The 20,989-nt window shown below is 39.8% G+C and overlaps 2 protein-coding genes across 2 annotated transcripts in view; both read right to left on the reverse strand.

Moving 5' to 3' along the window:
* The window catches only part of Ctu1 (Cytosolic thiouridylase subunit 1), a 154,419-nt gene that overhangs the window by 106,991 nt on the left and 26,439 nt on the right, over window positions 1-20,989 (reverse strand). The gene's annotated exons all lie outside the window — the stretch shown is intronic.
* The window catches only part of Nprl3 (GATOR complex protein Nprl3), a 62,619-nt gene that overhangs the window by 26,945 nt on the left and 14,685 nt on the right, over window positions 1-20,989 (reverse strand). The window contains exons 3-6 of the mRNA XM_080267159.1: window positions 16,375-16,554; window positions 14,736-14,870; window positions 10,579-10,673; window positions 3,973-4,081 (exon numbers count right to left, since the gene is read on the reverse strand). Coding sequence (XP_080123285.1) covers window positions 3,973-4,081; window positions 10,579-10,673; window positions 14,736-14,870; window positions 16,375-16,554 — 519 coding nt within the window. The remainder of the gene's footprint in view (window positions 1-3,972; window positions 4,082-10,578; window positions 10,674-14,735; window positions 14,871-16,374; window positions 16,555-20,989) is intronic.

Genomic DNA, 20,989 nt, shown 5'->3' on the forward strand with positions numbered 1-20,989 from the left:
TATTATCTATTTCTTCTTCCCAAAGGTCTGCATGGTCACAGTGCAGTAGATAATAAGGTTCTCCTGCAACTACATCATTAGTTCTTTACTCCAATCTCTTTTTTTTTTAAAAACTCATATCAGAAGTGCAGCTAGTCCTCATTGTAGTCAGTGATGTGTTCCAAAATATCACAACTTATTCTAAACAAACAGTGCTATAAATTAACTTCACTGATAGTGAATATCAATACAGTGAACATAAATATACATGGTATTTAAAGGGAGCCTGATTAATTACGTGCTTGTTGAGAGGTCAATGCTGGGAATGGCTGCTGATAAGAGGGCCGTGAGAGGACGATGTGAAGGTTTGTCAGATCATTTGATTGTCGAATGCAAGATCAAGCTGAGAGGAGTGAGTTGGACCAAGAGAGAGAGGAGCAGTCAGAGAGAAAGACTGAAAGTCATGAAGCTCAGGATCAAAGAAACGGCAGATGAATACAGGACCAAAGTAGGGGAGGAGTTAGAATCAGTGAATTGGAATGAAATGGATCTGGACAGCCTGTGGAATGCATATAAGGACTGCTTAGTTAGAAATGCTAAAACAGTTTGTGGTAAGGCATGAGTGACAACAAAGAAGAAAGGTGGGATGAAGAGGTTAAGAGACCAGTGGAGGAAAAGAGGAAGAAGTGGCTAGAGTGGTTACAAGACAGGAGTTCATGTGAAATAAGAACTGAATATACTGAGAGCAAGAAGCACATAAAGAGACTAGTGAAGAGGAAACTGGAGGTAACTGATGATATAGGAAGAAAAATGAATTCAAACTACTTTGAAAATAAGAAGTTATTCCGGAAAGCAGTGCGGAAATGTAGAAGTGAAAGTGGAAAGAAATGTGAAGATGTGAAGAATGTAGGCGGTAGATTATTAAACCCATGGGAATGATGTAAGGACCAGATGGAGAGAATATTTTGAAAGCCTGATGAATGGGAATAGAGAGAGCAGAGCCACTGTAAATATGATTGGTTTTGGCGGCGTGCAGAGAAGGAATGCAGTGCTAGGAAACGTGACACTCGCACAGGTGAAGAGCGGTGTGAAACGGGAAAGCACCTAGGGTTGATGAGGTGTATGCAGAGATGATTAAGTATAGTGGAGAGAGTAGAATGAAGTGCTTGTTGGAGATAGGTACGAGGGCATGGATGAGTGAAACTGTGTCTGCAGAGTGGAAAATGACCATGATTGTACCCCTGTACTGAAATAAAGGTGAGTGAAGTGAGTGCAAGAATAATCGTGGCATAAGTTTACTAAGTGGGTAGCGAAGGTATAAGGAAGAATTATTATAGAGAAAGTAAGACAGATATCAGAAGTCCTACTGAGTGACAAACAGGGTGGCTTTAGGAGTTGCAAAGGATGTGTGGACCAAATATCTGCGGTGAGCCTGATAGTGGAGAAGGCTTGTGAGAAGGACTACAAGGTGTTTATGGCATTCATGGATCTGGAAAAAGCATACAACAAAGTAGACAGAGAAGGATTCTGGAAGGTTTTTTGCATGTACGGTGTAGATAGTAAGCTGCTAGGTGCCATCAAGAGTTTTTATGATGGCAGTGAAGCATGTGTAAGGGTTAATGGGCATCTAAGTGAATGGTTCACGATCAGTGTGGGCGTGCAACAAAGTTGTGTGATGTCCCCATGGTTGTTCAATATATATATATATATATATATATATATATATATATATATATATATATATATATATATATATATATACTGTATATATATATATATATATATATATATATATATATATATATATATATATATACTGTAAATATATATATATATATATATATATATATATATATATATATATATATATACTGTATATATATATATATATATATATATATATATATATATATATATATATATATATCATCATCATCAGCCATTGAGGTCCACTGCAGGACCGGCCTATCCCTACCAAAGCAGGGACGATACAGCCAATGTATCTCTACCAAGTGACTTAGGCTGTCTGGTAGAGACTGTTTGTACAGTGAGAAGTGCTTGTAAGTGTAACTGTAATGTTGTAGTGGCTTTAGATGTGTGTGTAGTCTGTGAACCAAGTGTAATCGGACCGCCTTAAGCCGACTGGGTGCAAGGATACTAGTAGGCGATACTGGTTCAACCACAGTACCCCTTGTGTCCGCCAAAGTAGCAAGTGGCTTGGTGAACGCTTCCCAAAGTTTTTACAACTCTGGCGGGAGGCGAACCTGCACTCTACAGCATGCGAAACGCACACTCTACCACTGTACCACAGAGGCTCCATATCTATCTATCTATCTGTCTATATATATATATATATATATATATATATATATATATATATATACTGTATATATATATATATATATATATATATATATATACTGTATATATATATGTATATATATATACTGTATATACTATATATATATATATATATATATATATATATGGATGAGGTGATGAGAGAGGTTAAAACATGAGTAATGGAGAGAGGAATGGTGCTGGTAATGAATGGTGATAGATGGGATATCTCAAATTTGTCGTATGCTGATGACGCAGTTCTACTTGCAAATACTAGACAAGAACTTGGTAGAATAGTGTAGAGTTTTGCTGATGCCTGTGAGCATCGTGCCTTGAGAGTAAATGTAGAAAAGAGTAAAGTGATGGTTATTGAGAGAGAAGGTGACTCCCGCTGCGATGTTACTGTGAATGGAGATAGACTGGAACTGGTGAGAGAGTTCAAATACCTGGGTACTGTGATAGAAAAAGAAGTGGGAAGTAGAGTGACACAAGGAAGGAAAGTAGCTGGTGCAATGATGGCCTTGATAAGAAACAGAGGCTTGAGTGTTGCAGCTGCATGAGACTTACATGAAGGAGTGTTAGTGCCAACTTTAACATATGGATGTGAGACCATGGTTTGGCGTGAAAATGAAAAGTCAGGAGTGACAGCAGTGGAGATGGGACTGTTGAGGAATGTATGCGGAGTACAGAGAGTGCACAGTATAAGAAATAACGTGATTCATGAAAGATGTAGAGTGAGGAAGTCTGTGGACACCAGAATCGAAGAGAGTGTACTGAGATGGTATGGTTATGTGGAGAGAACGGATGACAACAGAGTGGTGAAAAATGTATATCTGAGCGAATCTGAAGGAGGGAGGAGGCAAGGTAGGCCAAGGAGAAGGTGGAGGGATATGGTGGAATGGTGTGTGTGGAAGAGAGGTTTGGAAGTAGGTGAGGCTATGGGACTGACAAGAGATTGAGCTGGCTGGACGAATATTGAGGAGAAGCACACGATCAGGGATTTGGCCCCCCTTTTTAACGTGACAGCGTCCGGACTGACTCTATCAGATATGTTTATGTGAAGCTACAGAACATGATGAATGTTTTGGGAGTATCAGATAGAGCCAGGATTCCGGGGACTTGAATGGTGGCCCATTCGACCTGGCAAATTTGGGCTGTCTGGACACTGCTGCTCCTCACCCTGCCCTAGGAGGGGGAAAGGAGGTCTGGATGATGATGATGATGACAGTGATGAAACTTTAATTAACTATTTTTCTTTAATTCACTGTGAACTCTTATTAAAAAATAAATAAACAAACGGATATAAAGCCAACATATAACAAGGACTTTCTGTACACTAGGAACACCTATACGTGTTCGGTTCATGAAACCTGGCTGATCACTCATGATGGGTGGTGCTACTTTCCATCATCATCATTCCAGCCACTTCTTCTCCACCACAGGATGGGAGGAGGCAGGGTTCAGACAGCAGAGAAATATAAAAAAAACAATTGAAGGAAGAACTAATCAATAGCTTCTTCAATGAAAATGAGCCAAACCTTCATTCACTTATCATTCAAGCTTCCAGAATCCTGACTCCACCTCAGAAGCCCTTTATTATACTCTTACTTGATGACAAAGAAATCTGAGAACACCTTTAACAAAAAAACTCACATCAACAGGAAGTCCAGTGGCTAAATTATGGTGAACCTTGTGGGGTAAACAAAAGCTAACTTCAATCCAGTTGTTGAGTCGCAGCTGCACTACACCTGATCCACAAAGCCTGGAAGGTTGGTCACCATCATTAGCCTGACCTTTTCTCCCACCTAACAAGTATATAAAAAAAGGTTTGGGAACCAGTAAAAAAAATCCAAATCTTTGGACCAGTATACTGAACCTCTGAATGAGTACCATTCATTGACAACAATGAAATCATGGCTGTAATATGGGGCATTAATAAAGTCTACAAGAGTAGCTAATATTTAGGTTATGACTGATGGATAGTCATTCCAAGAGATACTTCTACATCAAAAAAAAATAAATAAATAAAAAAAAAATAAATAATAATAATAATATAGCAATCTATTTAGCTATAGCCAGATGCCATAATCCCGCAAGGGGTGGCCATTCATCTTTGAGTTAGTGGTTTTTACAGGTAGGGGCACTAAGCCTCTGCCAACCCACTTGCTGAAACGTACAGAACACATGTGGGTTGTTTATATGGTTACCACCCAGCACTATAAATGGTTTCCTAGCTTACAGGAAACCATTAGGCTTGTCACTCAATGTAAAGACATCTCACAAGGAAAGAAGAGTAATAAAAAGTAACAGGAATGATGGGAGAAACAAGAAGAGAGGAGGGCAGACACAAAAAGAGAATGATAAAGGTGAAGGAAGAAGCAGGTAGCACTACATCAAGTGAGTGGATGGTGGTCACCATCAGCTAAATCAGAATCCCAGTTAGGAGTTGTTTGCATTAAAATAAACAATAATGCAATACACTAATTCTATTTCAAAACTGATGTTTCTAATGAGAATGAATTATATTTTTTAAGTTTTCATGGTGTTCATTCATTCTCAGACCTGAAAATACATAAAGAAAGGGTCACTTGCAGTAAACACTATTAATGAAACTGATGCTTATGTATTTTTTGGTGTATAAAGAATGCCTATTTTCATATGAACAGTTTGAGATGGTACACCACCCCATAAGTATAGAAAGTCATATTCTGTATGCCAAGAAATATAAAAGATTTTGGTCATTTGTTGTCTACAGTAGGCCATCAATACCACTGTGCTGTAGTTGGAATAATTACGATAACTGAGATCATGTTTGTTCATTTGAGTACAGGTAGGTCCCATTACATGACCAATCGATATACGAGAAACCGATGATATGATCTGGGTAAATTAGGGACTATTTTCGATTTAATATCTCGAAAATCCAATGATACGACATTCAGTCTGGGGTGAGGTGTGAGGATTCTAACTCAATCATCCCAGCAAACACAGTCACCGTCATTTTCTCTCAACCTCAGAGAGAAATGGCAAGACTGCCCAGCTACAGCGTTGCGAGACATGCGATAATTTTCGCAAAATGCGATATTTTGGCACACTTTGCAATGTGCGACAGCGTGCATGTGATAACTTTCATAATTTCACAACCTGAAAATTAAATCGGAAATTGCAAAATTAACAAGTCTACTGTAAGACTAGTACAGCAGTAGGATTTAGTAACTCTTACAATAACCAGTATTATAATCTGGTAGGTACTTAACAGTTAACAAATTCAATAATGTTAATTAATCACTCCACATATAAATATATTAATTCCACAGTAATTATCAATTTATGTGAAGAAATGCCTTTGTTTATGAGTGCAATAATTCTGATCAAAAAGCAATAATTTTAACAAGCCAGGTATGTTAATATAGGTTTGGGAATCTGGCAATGCTGCTCAGCTGACAACTGCCAAGCCACCTTCACACCTCCAACACAAAATTACCACCTATAGATGAGTGTTATGCATTTTTTATATGTTTATGTGCAGTCATGTTATTTGCATACTAGATGCTCTGTCAGGTTGCTTTCTCTAAAGTTCAGTAATATAGATATGTTTGTTGTGTTTGGTATCGTATATTTTAGCTTGAAAACTTACCTTTGATGAAGGTCCTTGAACCCAACCATTAGTTACGTGTTTCATTATATGAGAATTCATTATACAACTATGCCAAATGGAACCTAACTGCGTGTATCTTCGGTACCTCCCTGTAATACCAGCGCCCCAAGTTGTGACATGTGGGCAGTGCTGGACCCAGATTCTCAAACTAACTTACAATTAATTCCCTGTCATAACTAAGATCTGTTTTTGCAAGAAGAAAGAGAAACATGAGAAGAGCCTGTTCCCTCCTTGCCCTTTCAGTAGAACAAAAGTAATGTATGATCTTTCTTCCTTGCTGCTTAAGACATTACAGTATTTTTGCAAGAACAAATCGTTTCGTTTCGTTTTTAAAGGCTCCACCATGCTTGCATGTGTCGGCCTTGGTCACCTAATGGCGGCTCTCCACGCTGCACGATCCATTGCAGCCTCCCTGTTCAGTCCCTTAACCCTAAGGTCACACTTAATGACCTCGTCCCATGTCTTTCTCGGTCTACCCCTCATAACCCCACCCCCAATATTAACACTTCTCACCTTCCTCACCCAATTATCATCCCCCATCCTCTCCACATGTCCAAACCACCTCAATCTACCTCTCCTCATCACAACACCAATACACTCCAGTCCCATCCTACCTCTCAACTCTTCCATTGTAAACCCAGCCCCTCCAGGCCTTGGACGCAGGGACGCACTGCACATCCACCTAATCATTGTCATTTCTGTACGTCTGAGCCGGCGAATGTCTTCCTCCCTCACTGCCCTGGTCTCACTGCCATACAGCATTACACTCCTAACACATGCTGCATACAAAGACCCCTTAGCACGTAGGGAGAGCCCTCTCAATGTCAGGAGAGGCAAGAGCTCCCTGAACTTCTTCCAACCACTTCTCACCCTAGCCACAGAGCTAGCTCCAGCCCCACCTCCAGCACACAACATGTCTCCCAAATAACAAAACTCTTCCACACACTCAAGAGATTCACCAGCAAGTTCAATCCTTTCATGTCTGACGATCTCCACCTGCTCACCCCGGCACGCCGTACACATAAAATCAGCATTATCTCGCAGTCTACCTCTGATACCACTACATCTCTTATGCACCCATTTATCACACACACCGCACAAGATGGAATTACTTCCCACGCCCTTGTGGCAAACTGCACATGGCCACTCTCCCTCGTCTTTGACAGTACCGCCACCAACCCTAGATATCATCACTTTCGTTTTATCTGCATTTACCCTTAAACCCTTTTGCCTCATACCATCTCTCCACTTCCTAAACCTTTCCTCCGCCTCCTTTTCATTCTCTGCAATCAACACCAAATCATCAGCATACAACAACTCCCACAGGAGTCCGTTTCTAAAGTCACGTGAAAGGGCTTCAAGTACCATGATAAACAACATGGGACTCAAGACTGACCCCTGATGCACACCAACATTCACGGAAAACTCATCACTCAAATCTCCATTCACTCTCACCTGGGTGTGAGCACCCACATACATGGCCATAACCACCCTAACCAGCCACTCCTCCAAGCCAAGTTTTCTCATTGCCCACTTCACCACCTCTCTAGGGACTCTGTCAAAGGCCTTTTCCAAATCAACAAAAACCACAGATTTTGCACCATCATTATTAGCAGAGGTCAGCTCAACTGCATGATAAAAAAAGTTTTTTTAGGCAATATTGGAAAATTCTACACACTCCTTGTATATCCTGCACAAATACAGTTATGACACAGAACTAAGTTTGTTTATGAATCTCAGCCTTGCACAGTAGGAAAACTGACCATACTTGTTGCTCCTGCTATGATCCTATGGTCATCTGAACAAAGACCTTGTGGACTGCATGACAGGCTGACGTTACCCTTCTCCTTGCAGTCCATCATTCTCAATTCAGGAGACAGGGACAGAGTTGAAGGACAATGCCACTGCATGAAGGCATCCCTCTCCAGCAATGGAAGTTCCATACAGTACTAACAAAATGAGTCTCTTACAGGATAATGTACACAGATGAATTCTCAATCTTTCTCTATGTACAGTACATCTTGATTCTGCCTATTCTGGTCTAGGTGGCTTAAAACATAAAAAAAAAAAAAAAAAAAATGTAATAATACTCTATATAGTGTACTGCATAATAGGTACTGAATCTAGTGTGTGATAACAAAAATGTGTGATAACAAATGCACAAAACCTATGGGATTTATCTTAACTGGTACTAGGCATCCCACTTGTAAACCCAAATTTTCCCTTTTACAACAATTTAGAACAACTAAATACATACCATACATAATGTTATGGTAAGTACAGTATCAGAAACACACGAAGGAATGATCAAGTTAATAGAAAATGATGAAAAGGACACAATGAGAAAGAAATCCATACCATATAATAACCTGAGATGGGGTTGAGATAAGGGGTTCTGAGGTTAAGGGTAGAGAGACTGTGGTCTCCACCACCTGGGATTAACTCCTAGAGTAAGGCCACATCTCTGAATCCCTCAAAGCCACCAGAAACCACAGATTTTGCACCATCATTATTAGCAGAGGCCAGCTCAACTGCATGATAAAAAAAAGTTTTTTTTAGCCAAAAAAGTGCAATAATGGCAGAAATGCAGATTTTCATCTAGCACCGATTATTTATTTAAAAAAAAAAAAAAAAAAAAAAAAAAAAAAAAAAAACTAACCAAGTATGCATTACCAAAGGACCATGTCTCATTCTGTCCTTTTCTTCTGACCCATCAGGTGCACAGAGTCCCGGGGCTATGCCTGTCAACTCCACCTGTCCACCACTTAAAGCTAGGCTGACCAGTCACTCCCGCAAGTAGCATCATGTGAACAATAAACCCCAAAACCATCCCTCACATGCGGCCCTTACAAACCACATCTGGTTGGAATGACTTAACCCACCAGACCGTCAAAAGGTCCATTTGGTTATATGGTTACAGCAACATCCAATACTGTAAAAGGCTTCCTGGGTTACAGGAATCCATTCAGTTCATCACACAGTATAGTCACCATAATAAAGTGAGTACATTGTGGTTGCCCATCAGAAACACAGAGGCCCAGGGACAAGCTATTCAGTCCCAACACTCAAGGCAAAAGTGAGCAGCCACTCTCCTCTGAGTTGCAACATGTAAGCAGTGAATCCTAATTATTCCTTTGATGTACACTCTCATGGATGACACCCTTCACTTTGGCTTTTCTTTTTTTTCCCCTTCCTCTAGATGATCACACTCACTTTGGGAAAGAGTCTCTGTAGTCAAAGAGCTAATGAAGGTAATACCAAAATCCTCCAGCCTGAGTAGTCTCTCGTACTAAGGTCACCTATAAATACCAAGAAAAAGTGAAAACTTAAATCATCAGACTGAAGGGATTAACAGCTGTATTCATAAAACTACTTCCTTCCTTAAACTGTTCCTTCCCTTCAAAAGATTTTTCTTTCCCTTTGGTGTGCTTAATTTCACTGAAATAGAAGGAAAAACTTCCAGGTTGGTAGCCCTGTTGAGCTTTAGCATGCTGCTATTTGATATGGCGGAGCATCAGATTCATAAACTAATACTTCAAAGCATGAATATTTTGTGCTGGATAATGAAAGCACAACACATCTGAGATGAGGGAGGTCATCACCACATCCATACTGTTGGTTTGTATTCAGTCATAAATGCCATTCTTGCCAACACCACAGAGGTGTTCACTCCTCAAAACAAAATATTTTGATAAATTATAATGAAAGAATATTATTATCTCCAGACTTGTTATTCATAAGTACTGTATATGGACAACTTGTTTATCGTCCATCTCATTTACTGCATGGCGGTGCTCACTAGTTTTTTTTCAGCTGGAAGACACAAGCTGAACCACTCATGTGTCCTTCACGGCAAATTTTCCTTTTCTAGGCAAACTACCGAGCAAAATGTTTCTTAGAGAAAAAACCTTGTGTGACCTTGGCCTTAATGAAGAAGATTTGTCAGTGTCAGATAACAGAAGACTGGATGAATATAGAAGGTAATACGTCATCTGCTCTGTTTGTGTCTGGCTAAACATCTCAGCCAACATTGGTAATACTTTTTAAAGATATACAGATAGTGATTAAATTTTAGTATAAAAATAAATAAAATAATGAGATTACACATCAATTTCCTTCAACATTATTAATATATATAAGACAATGAACCACAACAGAGTGTACAAAAATTGCTATGGAAATTCTGAAGAGATGGGTCATACAATTCCTTCAGGTTCCCATAACTGTCCTGCTCGCAGAAAAAAATCTTTCCCTTCGAGCACCTCAGGATGGGAAGGAGTATTTTAAGAACAGCAATTCAGCTACGGATCCCATGCCTCTACAAGGGAAGAAAATTTTTTAAGAATATGGCTAATCTGCAGTGGTTTGGTTGGTGTACTTTCCTCTGGAAGTGCAAGATCCTTGTCTAGTGTCAAACCCCAGTTATGGCAGACAACAGCTACTATAGCAGCTGGATGATAAACAGATGGATATGGTTTCAAAGAATGTATAAGATTAATGATTTGTGACAAGTGATTGGTCTCTACAGTATCTCTCTTGCTGACACTTCCCTACCTCCCACAAGCAATGCCTATGACAGTAAAAAGGACAAAGCTACTCACTCATCATAAGCTTGCCTGAGGTGTCTGGCCAAAAGGCTGCGATCTAATATCAGCTGGAATGGTGAAATTTGTCCGTCCTCTGGTAGCTGGGAGGCCTGAAAATACATACAACACTCAGCACCAACTTCTAGGTCAGTATTAATCCCTTCAATGCATGACATAATTTTTTGTTATTTTTGTTACCACGAGACTATTTATTTTCAGAATGTTCTCCATTACTGATGGTATAATTAAAATCTATAACCAACCCCATAATTCAAAAAGTCTCTCCTAAAATGAAAGTCATCATCTGGAGGTAGCAAACAATGAAATAAAGATGTTAATGAAAGGTTAAGCTAAAGGCACTAAGGCCTACAACCTCAGCTAACATTTACATACCCATAATTATGACACCTATTGTTTACAGCATTCTTGCTTGGTCCCAAAGCAGTGGTGACACAAGTCATACAGTATTCACAAATATAGTCATTGAAGCCTCTCATCTAATGTGCTTCAAATTTGGATGTGCTAACATTTCAGGGTAGCAGCTTTTTCTTCAAAGGTGAAATGACAGATAGCTTCCAAGCTACTGAGTTTTGTAGTGCAGAAAAAAAAAAAAAAAAAAAAAAAAACACACGAAGCAGTATACTGTTACAGTTTCTGCAACATTCAAGAAATTTTAGCACTTTTCTGGTGATTTTATGGAGATTTTCTCTTTAGTTACATTCTGGCAATTCCCAGGTTCAAATTCAGCATTCAAAAATCACTAGAATGGCAACTCTGAAACTCTCATCAGCTGATTAGTGTTGTGTTTCCACTCATGCTGGTTTCATGAAAAAGACTCTTACTATAAGTCTGACTAAGTATATATCAATTAGCTCTCTGGGGAAGTTATGGACAGTAGTAATGATACTTAATACAGTACAGTAGTCCCTCAATTATCCGACATAACAGAGCCAAAGGCACGTGCGGGTAGTGGCAATGTCCGATAATGAAAAATATCCCCCCATACTAATCCCAGCTTCTACCTATACCCAACCTCCAACCTATACCTAACCTATCTGTACAGTACCTATGCTTACTTTGGCAGAGTTTTCCGGCCATTCAGGCATATTTAGACATCAAAACCCACACAGGAATATCCAAAGTAATGCTAAACACCATGAAAACCATGTGGAAAAAAAAAAAAAAAAAAAAAAAACACTGAAAACCAAAAACACCCTACCTACCGTACAGTATACACTACCGTATGTACAGTACCCTTCCTAATTTTGGCACTATTTTTAGGTCAATCTGCCATATTTAGACATCAAAACACACACAGGAATATCCAAAGTAATGCTAAACACCAAGAAAACCATGCAAAAGAAAAAACACCGAAAACTAAAAAACACCACACGTATACACTACTGTATGTACAGTACCCCTCCTAATTTTGGCACTGTTTCCAGGTCAATCTGCCATATTCAGACATCAAAACACACACAGGAATATCCAAAGTAATGCTAAACACAGAGAAAACCATGAAAAAAAAAAAAAAGGAAACCAAAAAGCACCATACGTATACACTACTGTACAGTACGCACATTAACCCTTCTTTGACACAGTTTTCAGGTCAATCTGCCATATTCTGACATCAAAACACACATAGGATTATCCATATTAATGCTAAACACCAAGGAAACTATGCATAAACAACAAAAATCCACAAAAAACCTTAGGACGGTTGGAAAATCAGTTGTCTGACACCAATGATAGCTGTTCCTGAGCCACAACAAAATTCCAAGGCCAAATACGCCACCGGAAATTGGTTAAATTGGTATAAATGGTATACCATCATCTTTGCTGGTGTTTATACTATAAGCTAATAAAAACACAAATACTCATAAGTAAAAGTACAGAAATACAGCAATAATTAAGTGTTCATGAGTAAAACTTACCTTCATATAACTCACCATCCTAGTGCAAAATTTTGCCAGCACCTTCCAAGAGTTAAGCATATGTCTAGATGCAGAATTTCATGAGCTTTCTTGTGGTCACTTTGGAATTTCGATATGACCAATAGCATTCAAATAAATCACACACAAAATAAAAACTCACGAGTCAGTGCTATCCATGTGAAGGAGGGAAGGGACTGAGGGAATGAGAGGGAAGCCGGGAGGGTATGAAGGAGGGACGGGAGGGGAGGAGAAGCAAGGCTGTGGGTAGAATTTTCACTCTTCTATCACAAGGCAGACAGGCACTTTTATCATACATTTACTTGTGGCTTGCGGTCTCTTAGACGCCCAGGGGCCATGCGAAAACACAACTCCCGGTGACCGGGCGACTTTGGATGTTTGGTACAGAGGCGGATGACCACTGTCACTGAGCATGTACTCGTGCTTGCGGTCAGTGTTACACTGTCAGTGGCAGTTAGGAAAGACTTAGCCCAGTGGCTGTGCGACTTTGGACACTGGGTGGAGATGTGTACAGACGTTTTGACACTGCGTGTGGGTTACAGTCATTTTACTCAGGTGCTGGAGATTTGTTGGAAGTAATCGGACCAGTAAGTGACTTTAAGCATTCAGTACAGGGGCGGATGGACATTTTATCTCTGGTTGTGAGTTACAGCCTACTTCCCACTCACAGTTCGAGCCCAGCAGCCACAATACCGAATGTTTGAACATGTCAGTTGACCAGCCAAAGTTCTCGGGGACTTTTACATCCAGATAGTAGCAAGTAAATTTGAATAATGGTTTAATAAAGCCAAGGTCCTTCATCCGGATAATGAACACACCCGGATACTGTACGTCCAGATAATGAAGGATTACTATATGTTCAGAGTAAGACAATCAATCACTGTATATTTAGCTACTGATCTTTTTTAATTTTGTAAAAAAAAAAAAGGAAAAAAGAAAAATGAACAGAAAAAAGAAAGAACTGTTATAACACTAACAATATTATTTTATGATGCAACTGAGATATGTACGCTGAGTTCAGTATTAAGTCTCTGAACTTAGATTCTTGTGATTAATGATGAAATAAATATACGGTGGGCATCACAATGCCTTTGAGCAAAATTGAGCATCAAGTGCCTCTGAATTGCAGTGACTAAAGCAGTGATGTTACTAATCCCACTGTTCATATTTCATACTGCATGATTATATGAATGTCATAAAATAAATCATGTGATACATGGGCTAATAATGACCCTGCAATACTTGCAAAGTCTACCTATCTGTCTATCTATAACCAGATGCCACAATCCCATAAACGATGGCTGTTTGTCTTTGAGTTAGTGGTTTTACGAGGAGGGGCACTAACCCTCCGCCAACCCACCTGTTGACACATATGGAACACGTGTGGGTTGGTTATATGGTTACCACCCAGTGTTGTAAATGGTTTCCTGGCTTACAGGAAACCATCAGGCTTGTCATCCAATGTAAAGCCACCTGAAAAGGAAAGAAGAGTAACAAAGAGTGAGGAGAAAGATGGGAGAAACGGGAAGTGAGGAGGACAGACACTGAAAATGAATGATAAACGTGAAGGAAGAAGTAGGCAGCACTACATCAAATGAGTGGATGATGGTCATCACCACCTACCACGTACTACCATAAAGATGAGATGCAGCCACAGGTTTAGTAACTAGTCACTCAATCATCATTTTAAATTTGGAACTCAGCTAAAAAGTAGAGTCCGGGTACAGTCTGAGACTTTTGCACTAACACATGCTACATTACATGTCTTAGATTTGATATTCCCAATTTCAAAAAGAATTTGGCTGGTTTTGGTACTTGGTTATGTCTCCATCCCACAGCATGCCATCAACTACCACAGCATTATTATGACAGCTGCTCAAGAGGAAGCCTCACATTACTGGGACCAACTGAATTAATAATTATAAACAGCATCAATGTGGTACAGTATCGCACTTGTGTATGAATAAAGCATGAGAAAAATATATACAGATATATCAATACTCGGTACATAAATTAGAGTGCAGTATTGTAACATAGGGCAAATCCACCCTGACCTGTAGGACTGCTTTAATTTTTCCTACTTATGTCATGCAAAGACAGTGATACTAATATGCATATGCAACAAAGCATAATCTACTTCTCAATCCCAACACAACTTACCTTTAATTTTGAGTCCAGTGATTTACAAGATTATGACCTCGGGATCAAGGTTATGCTCACCTCATCATGGGCTACAGTCATAAGCTTTGCTTCAGAAGACAAAAAGTGGCATCTATATTCCTCATGTCGTAAAGCTAAACCCAGACGTTTGCTCAGGTCATGGTAGCAGTTGACAACATCATGATTTTGGGTTGCCTGTAAAACATTTTTACCATGCACTTATTACAGAGATATGATACATGAGTCAAGGTATTAGTTACAGTACTATACAGAACATATAAAAAAATGAATGAACAATATTAAAGGGGTGCTATTCTTCATATAAAATACTTTACAGGGAAGCCCCTTTAAAACAAACATTTCCAAACAAAGGATCAGCAACGAATGACAATTTTTAGCCATTAAGCTGCACAATGAATACACTGTAGCTACTCATCCTACTGTTCCACTACAATAAACATCCACATCTGCAGTACAGAGTAAAGGTACACTACCTCCAGAAAGTATCAGTGTAGGGTGTGATCGACGACTACTGAAAAGATATGTTCAACTTGTGACATGTCAGGAGGGTTGGTCAATATATGGGTGTTTTTATACAGATATTTGAGTAATTACAAACATGTGGAATGAGTACGACAAAATAGCCTATATGTCCATACATAAAAGCTGGCAACTCAGCAAGAGTACAAGGCTGCCATCATGCAGCCGGAGAAGCTGGCACATCCCAATACCTATTGTTGCTAATCTCAAAACGTTCACACAAGAGTATGCACCAATATTTTCTGGAGATAGGGTACATGCACCATTAATAATATACAGTAAAACCTCAATATAACGGACTTCAATAGATCGGAAGCCGCTTTTATTGGACTTGAGGAGCTATCGGACTAAATTCCGATATATCGGAAAAAGTCCGATAAAGCCAGAAGCAGTCCAGACTGCCTGACCACTTCAGCTATGTTCATCACAATAATGTAAATAAAGACATGTTTATCAGTGTACAGTGCAGTATTATTGCATATATTATACTATTTGATTAATGTAGTGACGTTATAACACGGTACAGTACCACAATGGTAGTCAAAACAGTTTAAAAACCGTTCATGTGATCCAGACTAATGTCTGATATATCGAAAAAAGTCTGGATTAGCAAGGGAAAGTCTGGATGTTGTGGCAGGTGATGGCAACCATCATCCACTCACTTGATGTAGTGCTGTCTATTTCTTCCTTAGCCTTCATCATTCTTTTTCTGTGCCTGCCCTCCTCTCTCCCTATTTCTCCCATCTTTCCTGTCACTTATTGCTTTTCTTTCCTTTACAGGTGGCTTTACAATGAATGACAAGCCAAATGGTTTCCTGTAAGCCAAGAAACCATTTACAACGCTGGGTTGTAACCATATAACCAAACCATCCGTGCTCCCTACATGTCAACAAGTGGGTTGGTGGAGGGTGAGTGCCCCTCCCCGTAAAACAAATAACTCAGAGTCAAATGGCCACCCCTTATGGGATTATGGCATCTGGCAATAGATAGATAGATAGATAGATAGAAGTCCGGATGTCGTTTTTATCGGAATTTCGCATTTTTCGGAATGGTTTGGGCCCCAATTAGTCCATTAGAGTGAGGTCTTACTGTATAAGTTTTTCATCATTTGTGATTGTGAAACACTTCAGAAACCCAGGATAAACACTAAAAAACTTACTTTCAGAGCAAATACAATGTTAAAAAGTATGATAGAAGAATGCTTCCTCTTGTCCCGGGCTCTGATATCGGCAGTTGAGTTGAGGTGAATAGGATGGCCAACAAATCTGACATCATTGACTTTAAGTTCAAACTTGCTATCACAAAGCTCACTCTTCACAGCAAAAAGATTTGACATAACCTGAAAATTCATATGAAAAATGATGAGCATGAGACAGTACTATGTTTGCCTACTATGGTGGTACAAATCTAAACTGGCGGCTAGGGTGTGGCGCAACCCCCTGTACAGGGTTGCTATGTTTCCCAAACCCGTGAATTGAAACAGCTGTTATATATGTAAAAGGCATCATAAACACGATAAACACATATGAATACAATGTTAACATGTGTATTATAATATACGAAAGAACAGTAAACTTATTATGCATGAAATATTTTATACGGCAATACAGAAACGTGGCATAAATATTTTACAGTGTTGCTAAAAAAAAATGTAGTCACTTTTATTGGCTTTTACCGTATTTCTGGGGTGGGTAATAATGTCACAATTATGATTATAAGATAATGTGCAGGAATATAAGTAAAAATATGCCAATTTCTTAGTAAACGAAAAAGTAATACATTAAACCCTCGTGAGCGACAACACTCACACAGACCCAGACTAACCCGAGAGCCTCCTCGTGTCATTTTCCTTTGTGTCCTTACCTCCTGGGTGGTGTGGAAATAAAGTCAAATTTACAGTATGTACAATATAATGTTAAAGAAAATAACCAAAATGTATCCTAAAACACCATAGATGAGAGAGAGAGAGGGGGGGGGGGAAGGAATGCAGGCCAGAGGTGTTGAGGGATGAAGGAAGGGAGGGAAGGAAGGAGAGAGTGATTGAATGAAAAATCATGGCGCCGCACCAGCGAGGTCATCTTGCAACATATGTAAAACAATAATAAATATTTTTAACCCCTTAACCGCGAGGCGTCACTTTCGTGACGCTTGGGAGCAAGGGATCATACCGCGGGGTGTCACTTTTGTGATTCTGTGTTATTTTGAATTCACCCGGGCTTTCAAGTGGTGGCTTGTATCATCTATCAGTCCTGCCAATGTCCAACACTAGTCAGCACTCCTAATCTCATCTGGACTCCCATCCATTGTTGACAATTTAGCCATTTCTCCCCGTTCTTGACTCCCCTCCCTACATCCCCTCCATTACCCTCTCCTCTCGCCTGCCCGGCCGTGCTACGCTAAGTAAATCTTCCCTGGAATTTTCCACTGATTTCATCCATTGAAATAAGCCCTACGCCCTATTCTTATACCAAATAATATATACAAAAAAGAAATAAGGTAAGTGAGAGTGCCATACACCTGGAATTGGTTAATTATCACCTGACAATACCTCACGTGCACTCGTTCGCTAATTTTCGCTGTTTATTTCCCCTTGAAATATGCCGTATAATCTATTCTCATAATAAAAATATATATAAGAAAGGAAGGGAGAAGCCTAAGTGATATTTACATTCACCTGGAACTACCTAATTATTGCAGGCCACCACACTTACTTCTATGCTAAGTAAATCTTTCCTGGAATTTTCCACTGATTTCATCCATTGAAATAAGCCCTATGCCCTATTCTTATACCAAATAATATATACAAAAAAAAAATAAGGTAAGTGAGAGTGCCAAACACCTGGAATTGGCTAATTATCACCTAACAACACCTCACGTGCACTCATTCGCTAATTTTCGCTGTTTATTTCCCCTTGAAATATCCCGTATAATCTATTCTCGTAATAAAAATATATATAAGGAGGGAAGGGAGAAGCCTAGGTGATATTTACATTCACCTGGAACTACCTAATTTATTATGTATTGTCTAGATTTCCTGCCAATCATTTCATAGCTATATATTACCAGCTGTCACAAGGCTGACATTGGCAGTATTGCATTTCCCCTAGGCAGGCCACCAGTATCAGTTTACTGCCGTCTTTCAAGGTGAAAGTATGTCGGATTCGCGCCTGTCATTTTCCGCAGATTTTTAGCCCCATGCAAAGAGCCCTGTGACCTCTACCCCCTACTAAACCTCGTGTGGAAAGAGGTAAAGGGCTGACAAATGATAGAGAGTGACTACGATCTTTCTGGTGAGTAAAACAGTGCAAGTGGAAATGTAAATAATGTGTAAACAGCAAGTGAAAGCAATGAATGTAAATATAAGTGAACAGTGGAAAATAGTTTTATAAGTTACTGCAAGTGACAGTGCCTAACACAGTGTAAATAAAATAGAAATAGAAATAATGTAAATAAAATAGAGAATGTAAAAAGAAATGTAAATGAGTAGTATTATAAGAATACGAGTATATATACTAGGAGTAATGAAAGTGAAAGTTTCACTCTAGCATGTATGAATGAGTTATGAAAGTGAAGGTGAAAGTGACATTCACTCTCAAAGCGAGTATACAGGATGAGAAAGTGAATGCTACGTCTCTATCTATCTATCTATTGCCAGACGCCTCAATCCCGTTTGGGGTGGCCACAAACAAATCGCCTCCAAGTCGCCCTGTCCCCCGCCATTTCACTGCCCTGCTCCCAACTCACACCCCCCTCTCTCATATACCTCTCCACCCCATCCCTCCATCTCATCCTCGGTCTCCCCCTCCCTCTTCCACCCTCCACCTCACTCATCCTCTCCACATGGCCAAACCACCTCAGTGTGTTCCTCACAACGCTTCCTATCACATCCACATCCACACCACAACGCTCCTTTATATCCTCATTCGTCAGCCTGTCTCTCCACGTGACTCCACAGGCTCCTCTTAAATAACTCATTTCCACTGCTCTCACTCTTGACTTGTGTCCTTCCAACAATGTCCAAGCTTCACTTCCGTACGTTAGAGTTGGTATCACAATACTGTCATGTAGTAACTTTTTTACTTCCATGCTCACTTCCCTGTTTCTTATCACTGCTTTTAAGGAACCAGCAACCTTTCTTCCCTGCTGTACCCTTTCAAGCACTTCATCCTCCAAACCTCCATCCTTACTCATCACACTACAGTACCCAAATACTTAAACGTACTCACATTTTCCAATTCCTCACCATCCAACCTCGCTGTACATTCACTGACTTCACCTCTCTCAAAGACCATCACTTTACTCTTCCCTACATTCACCTTTAGGTTCCGTTTCTTACACACTCTCTCAAACTCATCCACCAAGCCTTGCAGCTCCCCTTCGTCTTCACTCAAAAACACAGTATCATCTGCAAACAACAGTACAGGGAGTTTCCAAACACTATCCTCTCTCACCAGGGCCACTCCAACATCCACTACCCTACCTGTTTTTTATTACCCCATCCATGTACAGATTGAACAACCATGGAGACATGACACATCCCTGCTTTCAAACCAACTTTCACAGAGAAAAATTCACTTAGTTCATCCATCCACACGCACTGCAGCCTTCGCACCATCGTACATACTCTTCACAGGATTCAACAACTTCCACATCTACCCATATATTCTTAACACTTTCCACAATCCTTGTCTATCCACCCTGTCATATGCTTTCTCCAAATCCATGAAAGCCGCATACAACTTCTTTCCCTTCTCTAGAAACTTTTCCACTAAAGATCTAAGAATGAATATCTGATCTACACAACCTCTTCCCTTCTAAAGCCTTCCCTGTTCTTCTCCAACTAACTCTGTTCTTTCTCTAACTCTGTCAAATATAAAGCATGAGGGGTTTTATGAATAATAAATGACAGAACACCAGCGGCAAACAATCGCAAGTGGGAAGGTCATATGCCCTCGTAATTTTCATTGCTTTCCACAATCCTTGTCTATCCACCCTGTCATATGCTTTCTCCAAATCCATGAAAGCCGCATACAACTTCTTTCCCTTCTCTAGAAACTTTTCCACTAAAGATCTAAGAATGAATATCTGATCTACACAACCTCTTCCCTTCCTAAAGCCTCCCTGTTCTTCTCCAACTAATTTCTCTGTTCTTTCTCTAACTCTGTCTATAAGTAACCTACCATACACTTTTCCTATTATACTAAGAAGACAAATGCCCTTTTGATTCCACCACACTACTTTTCCCCTTTTCCTTTGTACAAGGGAATAATTATACCTGACTTCCAATCCTCCGGGACTCTACCTTCCTCCCAGGCCAATCTGCACATCTTCCACATCCATTCTACTACTATCTCTCCCCCATGCTTCAGCATTTCACCACACACTCCATCAATTCCTGGGGCTTTCCCCGATTTAACTTTCTTCATTGCTTCCACAACTTCCATCCAACTGATTTCTTCCTGTCTTCTCACCTCCCTCCTTCTGCCAGCCATTCCCCAGCCACTTATACTCGCATTACTTCCATCCTCCACGTTCAACAATTCCTTAAAGTGTTCTCTCCATTTGCTCACTTTTTCTCCCTTCTCCACTAGTAATCTACCATTTTTATCTTTCACTCCCCTGCTAACTTCACTTCCACCCTGTCTTACTCTTTTCACTTCTCTCCAGAACATTTTCTTACAGTCCCTCCACTTTACACTCAAATTCCTTCCAAATTCCTCATCCACTCTCTTCTTACTCTCTCTTACTAATCTTTTCACCTCTCTCTTCCTTTC

This window comes from Coenobita brevimanus, chromosome 23 (genome assembly GCF_032717465.1).
Source record: "Coenobita brevimanus isolate Jiangsu-jjx chromosome 23, ASM3271746v2, whole genome shotgun sequence".
In the NCBI taxonomy this organism is placed as follows: Eukaryota; Metazoa; Arthropoda; class Malacostraca; order Decapoda; family Coenobitidae; genus Coenobita; species Coenobita brevimanus.